The sequence below is a fragment of the Opisthorchis viverrini genome, assembly GCF_000715545.1.
Source record: "Opisthorchis viverrini unplaced genomic scaffold opera_v5_279, whole genome shotgun sequence".
In the NCBI taxonomy this organism is placed as follows: domain Eukaryota; kingdom Metazoa; phylum Platyhelminthes; class Trematoda; order Opisthorchiida; family Opisthorchiidae; genus Opisthorchis; species Opisthorchis viverrini.
Window position 1 is genome coordinate 165,439 of NW_008751940.1, and position 25,571 is coordinate 191,009.

Below are 25,571 nucleotides of genomic sequence, written 5' to 3' on the forward strand. Positions count from 1 at the left end.
CAAGTGGTTAGAGCGCGAACTTAGTGACCGGAAGGTCTATGTTTCGAACCCGACCTCTGCCACTCGACTCCCCCTGTCTAGGCTTGGGCGACCTGGGAGTATCCCAGCCCTCGTGCAACCTTCAGGTGGCATGGCAGTTAGGCACCGAAAAGGTGCTACAGCTCGACGGTCTGTCAAACCACATCAATCCATCACATACAAAGGCTCTGACCTTGTGGGGCTCAAGAATTGAGGTATACTTTCCTAATCAGATGACGCGCAGTTTGATCCTGTCTCTGGCATTTTGATTACTTACGCTCAACTTTGGGAAGCCTGGTCGCCACTGGAGTTTTCTCTGCTTTAGACTGTGATTATCATGTAGCCACGCCATAACGAAAATTTAGTCATCATCGGTAAGACGTACTGCATACTTTACTGGTTGGTTCTTCAGGAACCATATACTCCGAAACCCCATAATCTTGAGGTGACCTGATAAGGCGATGGGTCGATTAGATGCATCCCCTTACGAACAAAGAGTTATTAGCATTTTTTCCACTTGGATTTACTCTATTCGGTCGTAATTATACAACGACCTTTGGTGGAATGATCGTGAATGCTCGCCTCAGGGTGCTAGACGGAGTAGAAAGTATGTAACTCGATACTTAGTAGAATTTGTCCGAACGCAGTGTTTTTCCTCCTTTTTCAGTTTTTGAAAGGAACCGGTATATTTGGTATTTTAGGACCAATTTATCCCGACTTTCATGGCGACAGCGTAGGCGATTTGATCATCTCATATCTGTTTATGTGGAAATGCCTGGTGCTATTCATAGGATGTCCTGACGGAGTAATGTTGATGGAAATTCGGCCCCCATGCGTGCTTGATGGATTCCAAAAGGGGCGAAACCTGTGGTGGCCTGAAAAGCTTTCATCAGCATTTCAGACAGTCCTGGCAATCAATTGATGGATTTATTGCTGGGCAACATTTCGCATTTGACACAAAAGCCTTGTCGGGCTAAGTGAGCAAGTCACCAAGTTTATCTAGTTTTGAGTTGATAGCTCTAGCAGACTGAATGTCAGTCAGCTTAACACTTATGACAGGTGGTTTAGGGAGGATTGAATCAAGATTTTCGAGGCTTGCTTTTCCGGTCACCTTGTTGGAACATTTCTGTCACATTTCATTCACCGATTTTGGTTGTCTGTGTTAAGTGGTACTGGGACACTTAGTTTGAAGTTGGCAAAATAAATTAGATTTAACTCCGCCAGGGTTTTGTCCTCTAAGTTCTGATTACTCCACTGATAACCTCGAGTCATTTCGGCTGATCCAAAACCGCTCTCCGTATGGTTATCGGTTCTACATCCTCTGTTCTATTCATGATGTTAGGCAATTTCTGGCACTGGCTCAGGATCGTTTTAAGTAACCAAGAGGAAGCATTTCTGCTTGTCTGTTCACCATCACGGTTCATTTTGCAAGTTCCACAAAGGCATTCCATAAATACTGTCAGTTATTTTGTGTTACCGGACAACGACAGTTAGGTATATCAACCAGTCACCCATTGTTGTATTTGGATGGATTTATCCTGCGTGACTGCAGTGTGTGCAAATCGCGAAATGTAGGTAGTCGTGTCCATTTGTAATCCGGCCCACAGTAGCTCTTAGGTGGTACGGAGATTTTGAAGGTTCAATAAGTGTTTTATTTTCCACGTGATGTCAGTCCATTCTGTCCAGCTGTTCTATCCTTGTTGTGAATCATCAACCATAGGGATCTCACAAGTCTCTCTGGGGGGTTCGAACCAGCGGTTTTCTGGTTGTTATTTGAACACGATACCATTCGGCCATAAGTGGGTGATCAGCATTATGGTGTCCCGCCTTCCCCCAAAGACAGGATGTACGGTAGTGACGCGTCAGTGCCAACACTGATGTTGCTGTCTCTGATGTTGACGATGATGAGGGTGTAACATAGCTCATCCTTCAGTCATCCTTCGTTGAATTTTTTCTCAGATGGGATATGTTTGAGATCTATGGGGTTTCCCTTGTTAACGAAACTATCCTTTTGGTATTTGCCCTCCATTGTTGCGTTAGCGACAAACCAAATGATCATAGTATATTTTCCGAGGTAAAACTAATGGAAAATTATGACCGCAAACTGTCGCCTTTCGGGTTGTTTCTAACACATGGTAAGTCTGGAAGATGGGGCACGTGACTGTTCTAGGTCGGAATATGCCGCTTCGCTGATATTTCTCGACTTTTGAGCGTAAATTACCCAATATTCCAGGACTAAATCTCAGTTTGGCCTTATTATAGTTTCAGGGAAATAAATAAGAACATAGATACAATCGAGCCTCTTTTTCCAACGTACATCGTCGTACCTACTCTAGTTTCGTTGCCATCTCAACTACTGACTGCTTCTTTCAGGTTTTTGGTCTGGGCTGAGGACCGAGAGCACATCCGATTCATCAGTAACACTACTTCGTCCACATATGTATGCAACCACTGTAGCCAATGAAGCAATGGACCACTGGCAACCAGGCGCCCTCAAATCCTGGCAGTGTAATGTATTGCGTTGTTTTACGTAGTTTGGAAGTGTCAGTGGTGAACTATGTTCGGTGAGGTGGTTAGCAAGCCTCCTATGAGGGACCGAACCGAGTGGTGACATACTACAGTTTTTTTTCATGGATAAAAACTCCTAAAGGGGAACACTATCCCATTACTCAACTGGTTGATATACTCTTTACAAAGGGAGAACACACATCCTGAAGGCTGTAGGGTCTGTTTGAAGCTTGTTTTTCCTTATGAGGAAAGAGAATAACCACTACTTTGCTCTTAACTGTACGACGGGGGGCTTAAGTTGGATGAAGTAATTAACTTTACATCATCCCCCTAGTCTTTTTTGGCCCAAAAATGGTTGAAATGCTTGTGAACGTCATTTCCCACTATTTCGAACTGTCCTACCTTGATTCTCCTTACATGCTAACCAGGCGATAGTCGGTGAATTTGGTGACAGTGCTCCCAACGAAGTTACATGGATCAAACTGTACGCTCGGTTAGACAGTGGAGTCTCTCTATACGAAATATTAGTATCGGCAACACCCTACCAGGAAAATATCCCGCAAGACGGCCATAGGTTTTCTTCACTTCTCGAAAAAAAAGCTGCTTAGATTTCTGGTCTTCATGTGAGCCTGAAATTTCAGACAGCCGGCCTCGCGAAATCACGGGTGCATTCCCTAATCAAGGTTATATGACAGTTTGCAGAACAGGAGGCCATCATACAGCGCAGCAATAAATGCTTTCTGCTAATGAGCATGCAAAACATTTACGTATTCAAAGCAGCGGTACAATCTCGGACGAACGCCAGTGCTCTAATGATGTCTCTTCTGATGTTGACAAAATTCTGAACGAACAAGCCAACAGCTAATGGATCCACTTGACCCACTAATATCCCAATATACTGGCAGCAGTAGCTTAGTCATTGTCAAACTGACGAAGACGTTGTAGATATTGGTACTCTTAAGAGACTTGGGAGTTTCCCATTGATATTCTCTGTCGTAACTCCAGGATGTTTCGATACATTTGTGTAGTTGGTCACTCGTTGACTTGAAACAAAATGACCACCGGTGGCTTATTACCTGAGGTTCGTTGTATCTTGAGGAACAAACATCACCTGTGTCAGGGTACTATATCTTTGTTTAGGAATTCGGTGGTTTGTTTCGTAGTGACACTATCAGCTTAACATTCGTTAGTGGATACTTGTAAGATTGATAGGTGCGTTTTCAGCCACCCCGTATGTAGTTCTTATTAGAGGTAGATCATTCAGCTGTAACACCCTTTCGGTACCTAGCTGCCATGCTACCAGAAGCAAGCACGAGGGCTGGGATACTGCCAGATTGCCCAAACCTAGACAGGGGAAGTCGAGATGTAGAGGTCGGATTCGACCCACGAACCTTCTGGTCAGGAAATTCGTGCTCTAACCACTTGAGCTATCTCGCCTCCGTAGTTCTTATTAAGCAAGCAGTATTCAGTTGTCTATAGCTTTCGCCACATTTATCCGTCGATACTGCTTGTGTGCACAATTTGTTATTGTCAGTTGGTCTCATCGATTCTTCTCATACGTACACCCTTTTTAAAACGGAATGTACAAACTGAAAAATCTCCGATAATTTGTCACACAAACCATAAAACAACGGTCTAGCAGTTTCTAACCCCACCCTTGTCCGGCACCCTGTTTGCCAGTTCACCGAACGAAAGACTTCACATCTGGTGGCGAAAAGGTTGTCGTTCTTGCAAAGTTTCTCTTCGTCGGATAGTTATGTTAGCTCTGGGGACGTTCATTTTAGTAATAACTCCGTTAGGGCACAGGAAATATCACTTATTGACTGTGTGACACAAATTCCATCACGGAGAAACATCGAAAAGAACGTTAAGTCGATGGATACACGAGTCAATGGATATAATTTGTTCGGCAGTGGGATGACGGACCTAGTGATCCAGACAAACGAGAACACATCGGGAGGTGGAGCGTTACGGAGCCATTTAACTTAGGCTTGTAGTCCCGTTTACACGGCATTCCTCTCCCAGCAAGTTCTGTTGTTCTGGATTGCTCCTTTCATCGCGTGTTCAGCGGTCATGCATATCGTGTTTGTAGCCAGTTTTGTTTCCGATGCAATTTTTCAGTCGGAAACTCATTAATTGAGTCCTATTTTCATAAAGGGTAATACACATGTGGTTGCTGAAAACTCTTCGACAGCCCACAATTGGTTTCGTCCTTCCTGGGGCTCATCAGGTAGGCGCAGTTCTTGAGTTGCCGTCAACTTTTTGTTCTAATTAAACCCAAATTGGACATATGTCGACAAATGCTCATTTGCATATCAATTTGGTTTTCGGGTGAGACTCAGATGTCTCTTGTTTATGGTATCATTCAACTGAATGTGCTGTCGTGGGCTGTCGAAGAGTTTTCAGCAACCTTGTGAGTAGTTTCTTTTATGAAAATATACACCGAAGTCTCGAATATCGTATCAGTTCGAACATGAGGTGGCCTTTGTGCAACACATTCAGTTGAAGAATATCATAAACGAGTAATTTGCTTGAGTCTCGTGAAAACCAGATTGATATGCAAATGAGTGTGTTTGTCGGAAGTGAGTTATTGTGTAAAATACGTGCTTTTTGTTTGTAACTGGTTATTCAATATTCTCCCAGGGGTTTTTCGGAAGAATCCTTGTGCCTACATATTTCGCGTAGTTTTCATTACCTCTCCTCTAGAAACCTGAGAGGAGCTGCTTAAATACCATTTCGAATGTTAATTATTTTGGGTAGTTAATGTTGCTAGTTTCTGCTTCACTCAAATACACGCCGCTCATTATCAGTATGGTGGAAGGAATGTCCTTCCCAGTACGCACACTCCCCGAACATGTAAATAGGAAGACTAAAATTCGTTCAGCTGTAATACCCTTTCGGTGCCTAGCTGCCATGCCACCCGAAGGAAGCATGCGTGCTGGAATACTACCAGGTTGCCCTGACCTAGACAGGGAAAGTCGAGAGGCACGAGAGGGCTCGAACCACGCACTGTCCGGTCAGTAAATCCGCGCTGTAACCACTGAGCTATCTCGCCCCCGGGAGACTGTAACTTGTCTATTCAAGTTGTCATTCAGGGCTGACAATACTCGCAAGTGTTGGTCGCATACTCGTTATTGGCAATCCCTCACTAAATGGTTCAGCTGACGTAATCCTTCGGTTTCTGATGGTACATAGTGGGCGGGATGGCGCAGTGTTTAGGGTGTGAATTTACTGACCGGAAGGTCCCGACTTCCCTTGTCTAGGCTTGGGCAACCTGGCAGTATCCCGGCCTTCGTGCTTCCGTCAGGTGGAATGGTAATTCGGCACCGAAAGGATGTTACAGCCGAACGGTTATTTATGCATAGGGATATGATCCTGTACTGTGGCGGTTACAAGAGATGGGCGTAAGTCTGTTCGGTTTTACCGGGTTGTTGACAACGTAAGTCATCCAAGACACAGCACAATTGACGGCCCGTTTATCCATCAGTAAAACGGCGCCTGCTTCGTCATTACTCGAAATAAGAATCTTCGCTTGTCAACATTCTCTGTTGACAGTTTCTTTTATGGTGGTCTCGCTGGAACAGTTGTACATGAATCCCACTGACTAGGGTGAAAGTAGATGCACATCGTGATGCAGTCGTCACCGCTACTTCGTGTTGCGTTCCATGAGGTCACACTCAGTAAATTGTTTCGTTTTGCTGTAATCAGTTCCTCCCATTAGGTTATTGGATGTTGGTTGATCCTCCGTTAGATTGAGGACTACTCTACGTCTAAGCACAGATGAAGTCGCTGGGTGGAGTAAATGGGCATAAGAAACTGAACGAATCAGTTGTAGATGGTCAAAGATATACTAACCGCAAATATCTTATTTGATCCCCCAAAGCGTCTCCTGGGTTAAGAACGTTGCGACCATGCACAGATTTTTTGTGAAAATGGTTTTCCTCCACTTTTCAAGAAGACTTTCTCGCAATTCGTTTTGTGGGTTGGAGCTTGGATATGTAAACTTGACGCCTGTTGTTGTATATTCTGACGTTTCTGCTATGTTGGTCGCATTTAGCTACGGCCACGGTGCATCCTCTTGTTTCACAATGTCAGTTATTTAGACGGGTTGTCGCATAGCTTGGTTGGCGGTCAACCGAAACAAATATGTATGATGTGCCTAACAGTCAACAGAAGTGTCACCTGCATTTCGGACTCCAGGAGATTGAGAGCACTCGCATATGTCAACGTCGCTTTTTTACTCTTCACTTGTTACCGTTTTCTTGCGCACACATTCTCGGTCGCGCTATCACATCCAGCCAACCTCATATCATACAGCAATTATTTGTTGTTACGTCAATCTACACCAATGTTCTCAGCCACATACTTGCTATTGTTCGCTTGTTCCAGCAAGCTTCCTGTCGATGTAATAAAACCCTCTGTGTGAAGGAAGATTTTTTTCAACAAAACCTCCAATGCATCGAACCAAGATAGGCAAAAATAGTCATAGAGGAAAACTTCGTGCCACGACAAACTTGTATAATGTGCTAGTGTTCTTGGTCGTAACTCGTAATTCAGGCCCCCTATGTTCAAAGTGGAACAATTCTCCCTGTTGGTATTGTTAGTTTGAAGGACCGTGATTCGGTGCACACAAATGAAGGCAAAAGGTTCATCGAGTTTGTAAACTGGATTTTGAATGCAGTTTCAACCAAAACTTCTTATATCCATTGTCTGTGACGCGCTATCTCTCATCCATTTACGAAATTTCTCACTTTTCTTGAATGTCTACAACGTATTTCCACCTGCATCCGTGAATAAATGACTAATAGTTTACTAGAGGGTAAACGTTCCCGCACTGCCAGATAACCCCAGTCTATGTTCAAGACCATCCGTCTCACTGATAGTAGAATTTCGAGGCCCATGAAAACAACAAGTTTTGTGGGTTTGAGAGCCACATCCGTGCCCGCTCTCATGTTAGCTTATACTCATTATGCTTCAACCTTTGTTTACCAGGGAAACTGTCTGTCTCGGAATTTTTACTCGCGTATCCAGATGTGGTCAGATCAGAATTCAGCGAAAGCCCTGCTAGATAACTCCGTTCCATCGATGGATGTATGAAGATAGAGGTATTCAATCAGTGGTTACAGCTACAGCCAAACAACGCCGGGTCGCAATTCCCTGACGGCTTTGTAGCAAATTTACGTCTTTTTCAGTTTGAGGCCTTCCTGCAAAATCTTACACCGTTTCGACGGTCCATGGTTTATCTCCAAAGTGATTACGCCTTCTCAAGTCGGTGGACATTTCCTTTCTATCTGCAGTCGAACGTGGAATAGGTGATTGACTAGTCTCCCACCAACCGAAATTCACCTGACATCTTCCTAGCAATGACGCGAAATTTCGTAGTCCGGGTTGCCATGATGATTAGAATTGTTCTCGTTCAACTCACACTCTCTCACACACACATCTCTTCCTATTTTGTTGTCGGCAGTTTATTGCATCAGTTGAGTGTCCTCATGTGACCCGCTGATACTACATCACGGCCTACCATTCAAATAGCATTGGCTTCACGAGTCCTGGATGCGCACATTACCTCGCAATGGTTTTGCAACCGCGAATTAGATCCGTTTACGCACACACCTCTCACTCGTGTTCACGCAGTGTGTATTACTGTTTCGGCAAATGCAAGAAAAGTCATTTGACATATCGCTTTCAATAAAGTTGGATTCAGGGAACCTTCCATTTGTGCGCTTCTGTTTCTAACATGGCATCTTGGATAAATAACGAGACGAACCTATGGTTTGACGTTATCTACTTCTTCTGAAACTCAAGTAGATGCACTCCCTAGCCGATTCAACATAACGCCAATGCAGCCGCAGACTCTGGAACTTAATGTGTAACTTCTTTGCATCTATTTTACTCAGTTTCCGATGTGGACAATACATTTTAATGTCCAAGTTTCCGGGTCCGATTCCCTATGGGCACTCCCAACTTCACTACTACTCCCCATCTGTGCAATATTATAGGTGCCCACTCCACTTAATATAGATGTAAAATTCACCCGAATCCAAACGCGACGTATAGTTCAAATGTCAGTATTGAGCCTATTGTTCTCCGATTGTAACGCAGATGGATGGTCTTCTGAAATACACACGACTGAACATGGCAAAGTCTAGGAAAAAGGATGAAATAAGACTGTGGCACGTGGTCTGATAGACAATCTAATCAATGCGTTTCATGTCTGTACGTCATATCTGATCTGCTTTGCGATCCGGGAAATCTTAATAGTTGATCCAAGCTTCAATCCAGCATACATGCGCGAATCGCAGGTTGTCGTTGACTGGAATCTGGCGGCAGATCCCCCATGAAGTCCGAGTTATTCTTAGCATTGGTACAATCACGCTTAGTGCACCGGACCAGCTGATTGTTGTATGTAAAGCCGTTTGAGAGGAACAAACGTCAACCTGTACAGAATAACTTAAGAAAACCATCGAACAGGTACAGTTGTGTGTAATTCATTTGAAGATGGGTTTTTGATTGCTCAAGTTTCGCTTTCAGTGGCGTTCGATGCAAGGTGTCTCGCAACATGTCAAGTCACGGTATAACTCTTATTGAAGTAACTAAAAAGGAAACGGTTGCTCTTACATAGGGTGCCGATTAGAGTGGCAATCTTTCTATGATCCTGTACACGCAGTGGCGGAAATTCCTGTTCCATCAACAGATCGCATGTATTATTGATCATTATTCCCGCGCCCCGTCATTGAAATGAACTGTTTGGTTCAGGGTATCCTAGATCGTTCTCAGTTATCCTGTTTTTTTCTTTACTTGGCAAATTACTGTTAATCATAGTCAACCTAAGTGAGTTCGGAATAGAAACACCTAATCTCACTGGGTTGGAAGTGGGACTTGGTAAGGTGCCGAGTTGAGTGCTTATCCTGGTGTGCCTAGTCAGTGTGCTGAAATGGAGAAAGCCAGGCCCAGAATCCGCACGATGGAACCGAATTTTCGAAAGCTTCGATGTGTCCCTGATGGACTAAAGCAGACAGGCAACTGGGTTCAGGGTACCAGTCCAATCTTTTTAGCCCAATCTAGGCATCCTGGAGTCTCAGCGATGCTAGAAAAGTATCCCACCAGGTTTTTCTGCTAGAGGTATTTTTGCTTCAGTGGACGATGAAATTTGGTGATGTGCAAAAATATGAAAGTAGATGGGAATGGATTGTAGTTTGAGCACAGATGCAATGAAATGCAACATTTCAGCGCTAAACGTTTTACTCCACCCGCGGAGGTTTTGCAGCTAATAGCATTGTGCGGCTAATGGATCCCGGTGAAGTACCCAAACTCTCTGTGTAGTCAACTCACAGGAGACTGATTGGAGCCAGTTGAAAGGAATGACAACAGCGAAAGAGAATAGCATCATGATCATCCAAAGACCTCTGCGGGTTGGATAGGAATAGTCCCGTTTTGAACCAAAAGCTAAATCTTTTCACGTCAGACTTGGTTTGTTTGTGACCGATCGCTATTCATCAGTTCATTTGCTTTGCTTCCTTGCCGTTTGCATGTTCGTTTGAAGGAATCTGGTTACCTAATTTTCTGATGTCAGTTGCGCTTTTAGCTTAGACTATTAATGCCCACCACTTAATACAGCCACTCGCCCCTAGAAAGAGCATCCATCGGCTTGTTGTTGCCTGTCCTTCTATGCAGGGAACGTTTGGCCTTACAGAGTCTCAAACGTACACCATTGTATCCTTGTTTTTTACTTCGTTATTCGGTCACTTCTGAACTCTGTGACCATCGTTCTGACTGTCGTTCAGACCTAATTAGCCCTGGATGGGGTTGAATTTTATTTGTAGTGACAAGGTCTCAGTCGAACCGGTCTACCTTCTCTTCGTATCCACCATCGTCTGTGTAAGCTAGACTGGTGGATCTGTACGAACACACAATGCTTCGTGGTGTTTCCCCAGCATGGTTATTGTCACACTGTGCACGTACTCGTTGAGGGATAAGGTTATTTGTTACGTTATTGTTTGTCTTTTGGTCAGTATGGTTTACTTGATTGATGCGTAATACACTTGAGGCTTCAGTAGTTCATTCAGTGATGGCATCTGACTGAGGTGAATTCGAAGTTATTCACAGTGCTATCGTATCTTTCTACGTACAATGCAGCCAGATTTCAAGCGAAACCAGCGACTGCTCGGTATGGTGTTGACGCGACCCGGTAAAAGTAGGTCAGACGCGAATGTGTCCGTAACGCAGCTAAACTGGTCTGACATGAAAGTTATCTATCTTGTCATATGAACACTACGGTTGTTATGAACTGATTAGACAACGCTGACCGTGTGATGACCATTTGGGTGGTCGAAATGATCTGTAGGAATCATTTTACACATTTGATTTTGGTGAGTGTCCCGTTTCGGTGTGTTATCCCATAAGTTATCCATTCGAAGGGAAATCGCTGCCAAGAAAATCGATCGTTTGCACGGTATGTCTCATCTCTGGCTCTTTTCTTATTGTCCTTGTCCAGATTAGTGGTTGCTTTCTTGTCTAGGACGGGGCAATGGAGGTTCCAACATTAACTGATGTTCCGACTTGCGGATCCCGAACCCTTGATTTGAACGTCTTGTCGACCTGCCAAATACCGCTGTTCAAATCGAGTGATAGTTGGCTGGTAACTGGAATTTAGAACCTACGTCACTTGGCTAGTCGAATGTCCGAGCAATCCCACTCTTTTCAGACTCTGGAGCCCGCCAGCGTTTAGCGTTTTGTTGTATTTTACCAGCTTGATATCTGATAGTTGTGTGCTTTTGTTCGTCTCTGCTATTCTTATTTCTGATTTGAACTAAGCAACCACTTGCAATGCTGCTTAACCGTGATATCTACAAATTCATCACCTTCAGACCCTGATTTCGAGGAAATTTTTGTTTCAAAATTTGAGAACCCTACACGAATCATCCAAACATTTTCTTTCACGCTTGCCACTGCATGTTTTACGAAGGAATTCGCCTTTTTTTACACAGATCATGATCTGGAGCCAAAAACCAGTTAGTGGAACAAATCGTCATTCAAAATTATGGCTTTACTTCAAATAAACTGTATCTTTTGTTCAAACACTTGTATTGCAAACAGGATGTCACCGATAAAGCTATTGTGCCAAATCCTACGAGCTTCGAATCATCCTTCACAGCATCCTTTCCGAAGGAGAAAGAACTTTCCAAAATCCTGGGAGAGAGTTTCTGGCCTCTCCACTGGGTAATTTACTCCCCAATAGAAAACAGTTCAGTTGGGATACTTTAAACCATGGTGGCATACTTGCCTTTAGACTATCGCGTTAACCGAATGACGTCATGAGCGCTGCCGGTGCAACACCCTCCATAGCAACTGGATTTTCTCCACCCGACTGCATTGAGCGAAACGTGGCTGAGTATTAGATGCTTAGTACCGTTCTTGGGGACGTTTCTCAGTCGCAGTATGAATTAAGGGCAATGTGACTGGAAGCAACACACATTATTGCGCACGTTTACTGCTTTCCGAAAATTACCATTGTTTACGTTGTACAGGGGTGAATTTATTCTACGTTATCCTGCTTCGTACCTCCCATTTGGACATAAGTCTTAGATGACTGACTTTTGCGGTCACTGTGTATCTGTTCGTGTACCAAAACAGTGGACATGCAGAACTGCTGAATTTCTGGCGCCTCTATCTCAGCTGAAAGTCACTTATAAAATCTACACAACTACCCGATCACCAGTGAAGTTGTCCTTATTTCGATACAGACTTCTAGTAAAGGCATTCCCTCGGGTACTGAACAAACTGGTCTTGTTCGACAAGCTCGCTTTCTCACCTGTTCCTCCCGTCATCTTTATCTCCCACAGCTCTTCTTTACGGGATCCTGGCAACGACCGTGGTAAACGCTGCGGCTTTAGTGGGATTTGTGTTCGCACCGTTTAACAAATGTCCTGGCTACTCCCTCCTCATTTCGTTCATGGTTGCTACTGCTGTTGGATCGCTTTTCTCTGCTGCTATATTGGTGCTGATCCCAGAAGTAGGTTTCTGTTGCACTCCTGGCTTTTTTCGGACGCGTTTCAGCTTACGCCATTGACTGGTGCATTTCTTCCCGTTTAGTTCGTACGGAAATCACATTTGAACATTTGCATGTCTAGTTAGTCCTCATTCCCGTAAAGTCTGATCCTGTCACGTTTCACATCATCTTTATTTTATTGTGCTAACCTCTCTGTCGCGTGTCATGATGTACGGAACGCCATTAAGGTCACCAGTTTTCTTTACTTCCGTTAAAATGAGAACATTCAGGGTTTTGCCACACTCCTCATGATAACTATTCACTGAATTTGTGACTAGCTTGGAGTTGACGTGCGCATAATTCTACACCATTCTGAGTGCTACCAAGTGCAAAAATCAGTATATTGCAGGTTATGTGACGTCCTTTGTCTCTCATCACTCAGAGTTAACATTTTTATGTACTTCTGAATTGAGTCTGTGGAAGTTTTGCCTTCAGCTTCCATCATCTATGCACGATTTCCTTATTCCACTTGTCCAGAGTAAGGTAGAGTCTCGAATCTTTGAAGGACTCTTGTCTTTAAGTTTCCAATGTTTTGGCATGTGTTTATGCTAGTATCTCAGTGCGGGATAACCTGGCAATCAAAGTTTCAAGAAGGGCCAAGTTATCTTGTTGACTGGGCAGTGCTGACTGAGGTATGACTATCACCCTTGCTATTTGCTTTTCACAGATATATAGGCACACATGATCATTGGACGTCTCCAGTTCACCTTCCGGTTCAACCACATTCGGTTTATTCTTCAAAGAAGTAGAATTTAGATCCATTGGGAAAATTCCACTGTGATTTCGACCTTTTTGGCTTTCCTCGTTTATTATTCCGCGCCAATAACACGTCAAACCAAACTAACTGCCTAATTTGTACCTTTTGATCTTCACCAAGCATCACTTCTTTCCATTCGCACATGCCTAGCTGAATGGTGGATGTGCCTTTCGAGTGATCCGGGCCACCAGATCATCTCATGCATGTACTGTGGGACTGGGTTGTTCAGTTATACCCATATATCGGTCGCCAGTTGCGCATGCTAGTGGCCTTTGGACTGTCCGTTTTGTTCCTTAGAGTTTATCTCGGATATAGGGCGTTCAGGTGGGTGCACATGTGACAAGGCAAGGCAGCCGGAAACGGACGCCAGCCTGCCAATTCCATAAGATATAGCCTCCCTGTGACTTAACTCTAGTCCAGTGTATTCTCATCACTCTGGAAGGCCTCTTACCTTGCGTGTGTTTCAAACACAAAGGACCTCAGAACCCATGCTTGGCGGACGTTATGCTCAAACGCATTTCAGGGGACCTGCTCTGTATACAGCATAACCTATCTGGTCATTTATAGCCTGCTACCTCTCTGTGCACTGTATTTTCCAATAAGATCCAAAATTTCCCCACTATGCTACCGAGATAAATTAGCCATTTACTTGATGAAATATATTTATTCGTGTCAAAAACAACATTCGTGTCGCAACAGCCAGAGGTCACGATGAATCCAACGTCGTTATGATGTATGTAGTGTAATTCCGACATCCCTATAAGCATCACATGTAACTAGGCACAGGTGTTGAATGTCACTGATTGTTGCTACATTGGTAAAGTTCACGTTCAGTCGGTCTACCTTATTTGTATTTTAGACTTTTTCCGGTCCAAGCTAGGGAATTGCACGACCACACAGTGTACGACATTCCATGGATTCCTTCAATAATTAATAATTAATTAGTTAATAATTATTTCATTAATAACACTGTCACACTACGCACCAGCACCGTTTGTTGATTGGCGTTCAGTTTCGGTCACTTCGTGTGGTTTCTGTGAGTGAGCACAGGACATTGAAACGGAACAAATTTTATGCTGCCATTGTTGACGTGGCATTTTTCTTCTAGCACCTTAAACTCATCACTCACCGTAATCGCTCTCAGGGGTCAGAAATGTGGATGATAACGTGACTTTGATCCAAATGAGGCTCGGATTCTGACGTATCTCTTTTTCGCCGTTTGCTACTGATCGAGACTCATGGCATAACTCACGGTTGGGGTAAATGGTCCCAGATTCATGTAGATGTCCGACGTTGTTTGCACTGAAGCCCATGGATATGCACACGTAAGTCCACATCAAGCTCACTGTGGATAACTTCAAGTTCAGCTGTTACGGCAGACCATCCTGATGCATTTTAACAACTCAACAGGACCACGACTAATCTGTTCTCCACAGGGAACGACTGGTAATTGAATCAGTTACGCATTAGATGTTGGTTATCTCCACTATGCATCTCCCATATTGGGAGGTGCGACTAAATCCAATCACACGTTACCTATCGGGACAAGGTTCAGCTGCCTGTCAGATTCGCGAGTTTGCCTTCTTCAGCCGAGACGGCGAGACGACCCAAGTGGTTAGAGCGTGAATTTACTGACCGGAAGGTCCGTGGTTCGAATCCGAACTCCGCCACTCGACTTCCCCTGTTTGGGCTTGGGCACCCTGGCAGTATCCCAGCCCTCGTGCTTCCTTCGGGTGGCATGGCAGCTAGGCACCGGGAGGGTGCTACAGCTGAACGCTTTATCTTTATCTTTTTAGTGGATACTTGGGGATTAAGCATAATCAATATGGTGGCGGATAAAACTTATCAGATTGGTTGGGTCACGCCCAAACGCTCTCTACAAGGAATCCTTACAGGCGAAGCATTCGCGAGGGACATTCTGTGGCTTTGCAACACGAAATAAAGGTGGCTTATGTCAAACTGAGTACCACGGGGTCTTCGCGCCTTTCTTTTTTCGGTCCACTTGATCCCCTTTACTCTCTCTACAAGAAATAGCGTGCAACTGACCCTAGTGTCGAGCATGTCATCTGCTTGGTTGGTGCCCGAGAGCGCGGTCAATCCGGTCGAACTCAACCAGCAGATTGCCACCAAAAACAAACTTGAGCGAACCGATCTCCACCACTTAAATTCTATTTAGACTTGACTTCCTTGCCATTTCGTTTAAATTCTTTTCAATGGGCTAGCCGAAGCACGAGTGTAGATAAACGCCAGTGAACATATGAGCCTTTTACGGCCCGTAGATCCGATGCCAATAACCTCGCTCCTTTGACCGTTGCACAGTACTATCATGTTGCCCGTTAGAACCGATTATATTATCATAAACAAATTACCCCTCAAAATAGCAGTATCACGAAGAGCAGGTAGCACATATCGGTACTATGCCTGGTTAGCTTCATTGAAAAGTCGCCTGAACGTTAGCAGGTAAATTCCAAATGTGTCCTCTTGTAAATGACTCTAACCAGCATTGTCATGGTTACTTCTGTGCGAGAACCGTAGGTTGGTGATTTCACATTTGAGACCAAAAAGTTTACTGAACTTTCTCGAGTTGCATTACTCAGACCAGCATCAGCCTCTAGAGCAATGATGTTTTCAGTCCACCGCCCCCACCCCCTAATTACCATTCAAAACTCCATCGGCCTCTTTGTATTCGCGTCGTTTGAGCAAGCCAATTGAAACATCATTTTCGATTGCATCTCTTATTTGGTATCTACTCGAAAGGAGGCCACACAATTTTAGAGGTATTACATCCTCGTTTCACAGTCTTTTGGGGTCACTGCGCACGTGGCGAGATGGTCCAAGTGATTAGAGCGCGAATTTACCTACCGGAAGGCCCGTGGTTCGAACCCGACCCCTGCCTTTCGACTTCCCATGTCTAGGCTTGGGTAACCTGGCAGTATCCCAGCCAGCCTTCGGGTGGCATGGCAGCTAGGCACCGAAAGGGTGCTACAGCTGAACAGTTTTTTTCACTGCGCCCGGAGGATAATTGCTAATGCAATGAATGGTTTTTGTGCGTGGACATCAGCTAATGAACAACTGGTTAACAGCTACTCAGAAATCATTTGAGATCCCCAAGTCTGGAAGCGTTTGATGCATTTAGGCGTTCAGAAACAGCAATGCTTACTCTGTTAGCTTCGTTTAAGAAGCGCGATGTCAGGAACGCAGTTTTCAATCAGTGGACCCTTGCTACAGTTCGGGGCGGCTTTCGTCTGTTTCCCTCAGCAACCAATTTTTTGTATTCCACTACCTGAAAATGAATCTGACTCCTACGTCGCTTTTAATGATCGCTTGTTATGGCGGAGACCACAGAGGTGACCAGTTATAGTGGTACATAGTCTTATCGAACCCTTTCTTGGCCATACCTGCTTCGTAACCAACTTTACCCAACAAACCAATACTGACTACATCGGGAACCGCTCGGTAACATTCACTAAATCGCCTACTATTAGACTTATTAATTTTGGCAACACAGGCCCGTTAGTGATCCACAGCCATCACACTACTCCTGTTTCTCAATACACTCAAGAATCGCCATCTACAAACCGATTGCAGTAAGCGAAGGTTCATGTGAACGACATCCTGTATGAACGTGCGTTGGCGGCAATCCACACGATGGTGAGCTGGCATCCGTTTCCGGATCGACGTGATACATCGAATGAATCCGGTCAAAACTTGCGCACAAGGACTAATGTTGCGCGTGTTTGCGCTGAGGCACAGATGTATTCATCTGAACGCTCCATGTTCGAGGGAACAGGATCGGTGGGTAAACAGCAGGGGGCAGTTCTAAATCCACCAGCAGGTCTAACTGGTGGCTGCTAATTGTCAATCCAGTTGGATACTGCTCGAAATTTAAACCCCGCAGTGCATGCAAAAGGTGCTCTGGTGGTCCGCACCACTTGGGGGACGCATCCTAAGCGCACACCCATGACCAGCTGGTGCTTATCATCATTCAGCTGTACAACGATGCTCAGAGAGTTCACTTCGAGCCTCATTGAAGGTTCAACACTTCGGAATCTCCAGATTGTTTGGTAGGATCGCTGGTTTATATGTGCATAAATCATGGAGACAAATTCAATCATATGGAATAAAACAAAATGCAATTTATTAGAATATAAAACAATGCAGTCCAGTGCAGTGCACGGAAACTAAACATAACAGAGCAATGTAAACACGTGAACTAGCTTTCAACACAGACTATTAAGACGAGCGTTTGTTTACCCGCACATGAAACCGATAACTAGAGTGCATCTTGAGAAACAGAACATAACACAGTCAAATTAATTCCCATACGTCACGATGCAATAACATCCACTGACACGTAGTATACAAAATAAATGTGAATCAGGATTGCTAACAAACAACCCGGCAACTCATACCAAAGACTAAGAGAGCAACCGTTTCAGTTTCCCATAAATTTGACTGTGGTCCTCACCCTGACGACGTCAAAGACTGTCGAACACTCACTGTCCGAGTGACGCGCGAATGAAAACTCACAGTGATAGTTGATACAAATACATATCTTTATCTTCCTCCTAGAACAACACCAGCTTCGCGGCTCATCACCCACCAGTCAATTCTTTTTACAAAAAGCTAATGGTCTCAGTTTGGGCGAAAACTTAGTGCCTGAGTCCCTACTGTCATCATCATCATCGACAGCATGACATCAGTGTACAACACCGATGCTTCACCGCCGTACAACCATGATTTATTTGAAAGCCTTATCGTAAAGAAAAGAATAAAGGTGGACGGGGAAGGGAATTAGTACTAGCTTACTACAATCATTCGTAGGTGCCTACAACCCCGGACACTCGTTCAGGCAATCTGGATGGAAACTGACATCGATTGGCAGCCATATCTTGTAGTGTCTCCAAATAGGCACAGTGAGAATCACGCGATCCCCATTCTGAAAGGCGACTAGGTCCCCACTGTACCAAACTTTCAAGGGCGAAAACATTATGGAATTGAAAAACGGATAGGTTCTGTAGGACAAAATCATATACCATACTATATTTTCCCTCTTTAGTTTCTTATTTGAATCCTTATGTTTTAACATAAAAAAATTTAGTCAGAGTTTCACACACTTAAATTTTTCCCTCTGTATCACGTCCGTCGTTTCGCGCGACGTTCACATTTCGACTCCTCATTAATGCTCCTGACTGTATTGTGTAACCCATTGGGCTTTACAAAGTCAACTGTTCCGTGATACTCTAACGACTGCATCAGTTCAATACGGTATTTCACTATCATTTTAGGCTTTTCAGCTAATGACTACCACAAACGATGGTCAGCGCAGTACTCACTGGTATATCCTACGGTCGGTCAGTGTGTGCATTGGAGCTGCACTGTTCTTTATTCTGGAATTTTTACTCAGATTATTACGTACGACACTGGAGGTGAGTACACTCCCTGTGTTTTTTTCAGTTGAATTATACCGGCAGAGAATTTGAAGGTGCGCTCTCTAGGCTGAAATGTCCAGTTTGCGCAAAGAACAGACAAATTCGTAGTATACTGGCTCGTCAGTGTTCGGCATAGGACACCGTTCGTATGTTGTGAATATACTACCAATGAGGGATCGATTACGATATCCAGAACGTGTCCTAATGATGCTAAGTGACGGAGTTCCCTTCGTTCGCTTTTCGCAACTTTTTACATGGGAACCGAGGCCAGATAACCGTAATTGGCAAAGACCTGCTCAGAATCGGATTGTTTGACGCATATATTATCATCATTGATGGCAACTCCAGGTGAGAACACTGGTGCTTCACGACCCTACAACTATGTCAGTTTATTTCCCTAAAGCCCTATAACCAAAAAATGAAAGAAATAGGGCAGCGATGGGCAGTTGTGGCTAGCCGACCACAAGGATTCAAGGTGCCTACATCTCCGACACTCAGTTAGACAATCTCGATGGAAACTGACACCCTGAACGCCACCGACATTGGTTAGCCACCTCATCGTTCAGTATCTCCAGCCAAGTGAAGACACGGTCCCGTAAGCCGGATCCTAGAAAGCGAACAACACTGATACCCCTCGTAACATCTCTCCTTCCTTTCTTTCATGTCAAATTCTGCCCACCTCTATGTTTCCCGCCACTCCCGATTGTAGACGGAAAACATTGCTCGTCCTGATAGCCGTTACTTCGACGTGCGTAATGCCTGGTCCATCCCCTACAAGCAAGCGCGTTGAAAAGAACTAGCCAGTCGACAGAACCGAGGTCGACTCTTGAATTCAAGGAACACCTACACGCTTGACGTCGCTCTAATACTTGACGCAGTGTGAAGATGTGTTCCACACAGCCCTTTTCTGGGAATCTTGCTTGCTGTTATCGCATCCCATCTTCACTCGTAAGATGATGTAAAATAAGCGAGGCAGGGAATTTAGTTACACTCGAGTCAAGCTAATTCCTCAGTGATTGCCACACACACAGAGGAAATTTTTTTTTTGAAAATGAGAACCACTATCGACTCAACAAGTGATTGCCCAAAAACAAAAGAAATTTTTTTTTTTGAAAATGAGAACCACTATCGACTCAACACTCTTTTCAGTCAGTCTCTTCCCCCCCAGATATTAGTCTTGCCGATTCGACTAACACTTCCAATATTCTGAGACTTGGTTGGAGTTCTAGTCTGCTTGGCTTATGTGAACTCCTAAATTCATGGCCTCTTGAATTTCGCACTCCATGATGCTACCGGTGGCCAAATTCGACAAAAATATAAATGGGATAAACAGGATGCTTCTGTACATTACGCTGTACACCGCAATTATGAGGATAAAAGGCGCGTAGAATGTTCGTGAACTTCAGTGGTATTGTCATCTAGCAGAGCTTAAGGTTTTTTTTTGAAATCGAAGAAAACCGTGACTCTTGGTCTCCGTTGTCCGCGGCACTGCCCAAGCGCTTGATGTATTGTAAACAGTACAGCCCCTCCCAGGTCGGAATCTTGCTTTTTGCCCTCGGACTTGCGAAAGATATACGTCTCAGTATAAGCGAAGCCAGTAGCCATTTTGCGACAGGTGTATGACTTATACCCATGTGGCCGGAATATTCGACATTCGATTTTTGAACGCGGATGCAACCGATGATGGACTCCACTCTCCGGAACAAGTTCCAAAATAAGTGCGAACGGCTTCTGAGCGGAGCACAACTATTTTCCTTCATCTTAGTAATACTTCTTCGACGGAAGGAGTATCTAAACTCACAGACCACTGCTCAAAATGACTGGGTTGAGTGAATGACGAAAGGTCTTTTAGGTTCTGTTTTGCCTACTAGGTGGGATGGCTTCCGTGGATTCCATATCCTGAACCCTCCAGTTCCAACAGACCTCTGTCTGCACAGAGACTACGTTTGGGCTGTCGTTTAATCGATCGTCCGGCCGAATTATACTCCACACCAGAAGAAACAGAACGTCTCGCATCAATAAGTGACAATTAGCGCTCTGAGATCCAGGGATACTCATATACGCGCTTGGAAGCACCACAAACAGAGTTCCAGCCGTCACGTATAGTTGTGATTATCTCATCGCGGTTACATTTGATGTCATTCGAGGAGGCCGCTAGTAATGTGTAACACAGGGGGCTCTGGTATAGTTCCCTGACTTGTGGCACACAAAACTTTCTAGACCTTACCGGGCAAGTCTCATTAAAATTAGCACCGAACGAGTGTGTGATCTGAATCGAGCTATATGTTCCAGAACGATCGACAGTCAAGGGTTAAATCGTGTCACTGGTAGCTGATGGTGATGTGTTCAGTTTGACACTAGGGCTGCTAGGCAGTTGTGGAACGCCAGTTTGCGCCCAGTGCATCAATTTGGCTGAGAAACAACTGGAGATCAGTACAGAATAGCAAAAGATGTTCATCATTTTGATTGCATCTTAAGTTCAGATTTAAGATATCACCGAGGCGTGCTTTTGCTGAACTACGTGTGTATTGAAAGCTCTTGCTATTATAGCTATATCGGAGCTCCTCGTGACAAACAAGAGGGTGGTAGGTTCTCGTTGGCTGGTGGCTTTGAGTGACCTAGAGCTACAGTTCGTTGGGCGGCTAATTGCAGATATCCGGTCGAGCAATAAAGTCCCGGATCGAGTAATTAAGACCATACCAACACCGACGCAACCTGCTGCAGCAGCTTCAGAATCATTTGAATTTCATAGTATGCGGCATCTATATACAGAGGGTGCCTTAAACCTTTTTGGTCGGTCTGCCTAAGAATTCTCGCTTTAAAAGTAGGAGACTCGGAGCGATGAATGTCAGTCGTAGCGTGCAGTGTCAATTTCATATATGCCTGCATGAAAGGTACACAGCTGGGATCTGCATAAAAATGATTGGGGCGGAACGGGGATAAGAGATACCATTGAATGAAGATGAGTGGCATCAGCAGTCACATGTTCTCGCTTATCCACCCGTCCGTATGCAGATGGAGGCCACGTGACTTCCAGTGTGGCATGGTGGCATTATCATCTACAAAGTTCCATGGTTTTAATGAGGGCCGAAATACTGCTATGATGTTCAAACCTAGACAAGAAGTCTCTCAGTGGAATCCGAGTGGCTCTAACTTCTGTTTTTGAGGGATCACATCATCCGGATACTCACTAGCTATAATCATTCACCTACAGGGCATTTGAGCTCTCGACACATCATAATGAGGTTAACGAATACTGAATTAGTGTACTGCTGCGAGCACATATTGCCACTTATACACGCGATTGACATGTTTTCCCACACCACGGTGCTTCATCAGTACTTTCGGTTTCCGATTGCACAGATACCGATACAGATAATAAACTGAGAAGCGGTAAAGATTATCAAACCTTCGAACGCGGGGGACGTAACCGACATGTTCGCACAGCTTAACAGAAAAGCAAAGAGGAGTTCTTATTCCTTACCCCATATCTCGGTCATACCCCGAAACAAAGTGCGAATGACTCAGGAATGTATGCGTGTGCGTGTATTTACTTTTGCTATTACCTGTTACGTGTAGGATAGTATAATCCACGTTGTTTTGATTGCCGGTGCAGTTCAGCTATATTCTGTGTATTGTACTATCGGTGTTGTGCACACACAAAACTTTTACTGTTTTACAGTATCATTCTCGTGACCCTCGAGTGCTACGCCGAGTTTCAACCAGAAAACGCCAATCCAGTCTACCAATCCCGTATGATGGCCCGACTATGTCAGATCAAGGGGATGTGGCGCTGGACACAGCCTCACCAGTTTTGAATGTTAATGGTTTCAACAACTCGGATATGCAAGTGTTGGCCGCGCGAAAATCGGCAGATCTTGCAGGTCTCTCATCCTCCCGTCAGGTATGTTTATACTGACTGTCTCTCAGGCTTTTTTCCTTTGGAAACTATGTTGTCAGTTTGAAAAGTGTATACTTAGTTTTGGCGACAGGAGAGTTGTATTCGTTCGAAACTGTTTCTGAAAATGCCACAGTTGTATTTACACACTCTAACACGATAGTCATAAAATGTTGTGGCCGGGGACACTGATCCGTCAAGACGCAACGGTTCGTCTTTACCAAAGTACCACAATTGGGATGTCAAGTCATTCAAGGTAAATCGGATTTCCATCTGCACAGGCTGGTTTTAATGGAACCTGAAAAGCGAGGACTTGTGATATTCTATTGATACACGCCCCAACGCGAACATCTGCGTGCCACGTTACGTTTATATGTATTAGTTGTTTGGTGGCTACTTTCCACCTTACACTTTTCGTTCACGCCAGTTGGCGTGAAATTCGATTTGCTGCACGCATCGGTCTTTTGGGGGGGGGTCAGTAAGAATGACGCAACTTACATAGGGAGACGTCTCCTGACCTTTACAGAGCAGTGCCTCTGCAGGACGTTAGCGACATGAGTTAGCACCACCGATTTAGCTGAACCACCGCGCATCCTTGGATTAGCTTCAACAAGTGCTGGAGCCAGCCCTAATGCTTTTGGCCTGAGTTGTATGTTCATTGGGTGTACCGATTCCTCCACCCACACGCAACACCTGGTGACGTCTGTGCAGATTTCAAATTGCTTGCTCAGTTAGTACACCAGATGGATTCGCTACATAGGTAAACATATACTCCAGGGCGTATACGACTCCGCGAATATACACTCATTTGCAAACTAATTTGGTTTTTCGAGTGACCCACCTGGAACCCAGTTGAATCTCTCGTTTGTGATGTTCTACGGCAACTAAATGTGCTGCACCAGGCCGCCTCATGTTTCAGTTTCTACGATATTCGAGATATCGCGATACATATATATCTTTGTAATGTACATAATGTTGGGCTATCGACGAATTTTCAGCAACCTTATGAGTAGGACATTACAACAACATTACATTACACCAACTACAAGTTGTTGCTGTGCTTATGACCGGCTGCCCGAAATCGGTGGCTGACTCATTGTCACTCGAGTTGGGAACTGGCAAGCGTGTGGATAACGGATTTGGGTCAGTCGAGCTGACATGTGTTGGTGTGCGGTCATCAGAAGGAGGAGTAGTCAACATCTGAACTCCACGTGATCTCACCCTTCCTCCCCCAACTAAATTGTCTCGGCACTCACAAGCCCACAATGACCAAGGAAAATCTACCAGTGGCACCCGAGGTGAATCATCAATTGAAGCAACATAAAGTGGAAAATTAAGAAAGAAGAGCCGATCGGAACTAATTTCAAACTCCTCCAACCCATCAGTTCAAGATTTTAGCAACCACACTAACCGACAAGAGTCGTTAATTGACACTCAACACTGATCTTGTGTGGTAATCCGAAGAGGACATACTGGTTAGTTCCCCCGTATGCCGTATAATCTGGCTCATTTGGTGACCTGCTCACTTGGCCTGATGAAGCTTTTGTGTGAAAAGCGAAACGTCGCCCAATTAAAACTACCGATCGTTTACCAAAGCCTTATTAAAACATGAGTTCTCAGTCGCTTCCAAGCCTTTTCAGGTTGATTGAAAACACTCCCGCTTTTGTTCGGATTCACGCAGTGTTTGAATCATCTGTCCGTTATCCTCCCATTTTTTTCCTGGCACTTGTAAACAATTTTTATAAATGAGTTGTTCAGTAACACCCACTTTGTTGAGGTCGGGTTCTTGGCAGCACTGTAAGACGCGTCCTGTCGCATTTGGATCTAACAGTGAAATTTCACGCACTGAAGTGATCTATTCCGGAAACAAGTAGTTGCTTTCTGTGCACATACAACCATAGCCGTGGTAGTCTTGCCATACTATAATACGAACGCACCAAGGCGACTAGCCGAAACCCGAGGAACATTCAGCAACACAACCTGCTGATCCGTTGTGCGCAGCACCGCCATGTTCACGTAAACCAAAGAAGCACCAGTCGCACGATAATTGGAAAGGTGGATGTGATGATCGAACAACCGATGTAGTTTCAGAACAATCACATACTTAGGCCTCGTTGGAGATAAGAGGCTGGTGCATTTGTCCAGCTCTGTCAGAATAGAATCTTGCCCCATTGGGCCACTGTGTTCACCCTTCAAATTTTACCGTGGTTCGTGCCGTCCTGTGGACTAGTTCTGCATGAGGTCAAGTGAGTTGTTGACGAGTTCGGTGCAAGCCTCCGTCACCTGTATACGTTTATCCTATTCTACATTTCTGTGTTGTTTGCTTTGCTGCCTGTCGAATCGCCTGCAAAACGAAAACATTCGTCAATCAAGACAAACAGTTATGTTGATTCTGTGTTTGTCTTCGAACTTGAGAAAGGAACGATAGACCTGCTGCTTGCTATCAAAAAAAATTCGAGCTGTACTCGTTTGAGTATTCCTGTCATCCTCGGAAAACGTACACAGGCGAGAGACACCCCTAACCGCTATATAACCTTAACTGATTTTGGTCATTCGTCATCAAGTTTCTATGATAACTTCGGTTTTGAGTGACAGTGTGGGGGATTTTCATCACAGCGTGGCAAAAATAGGCATCTGTACCAGGATGTCCCTGCAATTTGGCCCTTTTGAGCTACACGTACGAAACTCCCAGATCTTCCACGTTCTTACAAAACCGTGTACAATGATTCCAGTATCGAAGGAGCATCATAGGACTGGTCACACTCATTCTTCCAGGCAGGAACTTTCCCCGAATAGCGTTGGATATTCTTCATCTGGAGTCTGATACACTTGTTGATTTCGTCCAAAGTTTGATGGCTGCATTTTCGGACCCCATTAAACTTCCTATTCCTAGAATGGTTTGTCCGG

General features: G+C 44.5%; 1 protein-coding gene across 1 annotated transcript in view; it reads left to right on the forward strand.

The window, feature by feature from the left end:
• The window catches only part of T265_14872 (hypothetical protein), a gene marked incomplete at both ends in the record, with an annotated part of 68,450 nt that overhangs the window by 32,001 nt on the left and 10,878 nt on the right, over positions 1 to 25,571 (forward strand). The window contains 3 exons of the mRNA XM_009175617.1: positions 12,372 to 12,541; positions 18,623 to 18,763; positions 22,449 to 22,670. Of these exons, the coding sequence (XP_009173881.1) occupies positions 12,372 to 12,541; positions 18,623 to 18,763; positions 22,449 to 22,670 (533 nt within the window). The remainder of the gene's footprint in view (positions 1 to 12,371; positions 12,542 to 18,622; positions 18,764 to 22,448; positions 22,671 to 25,571) is intronic.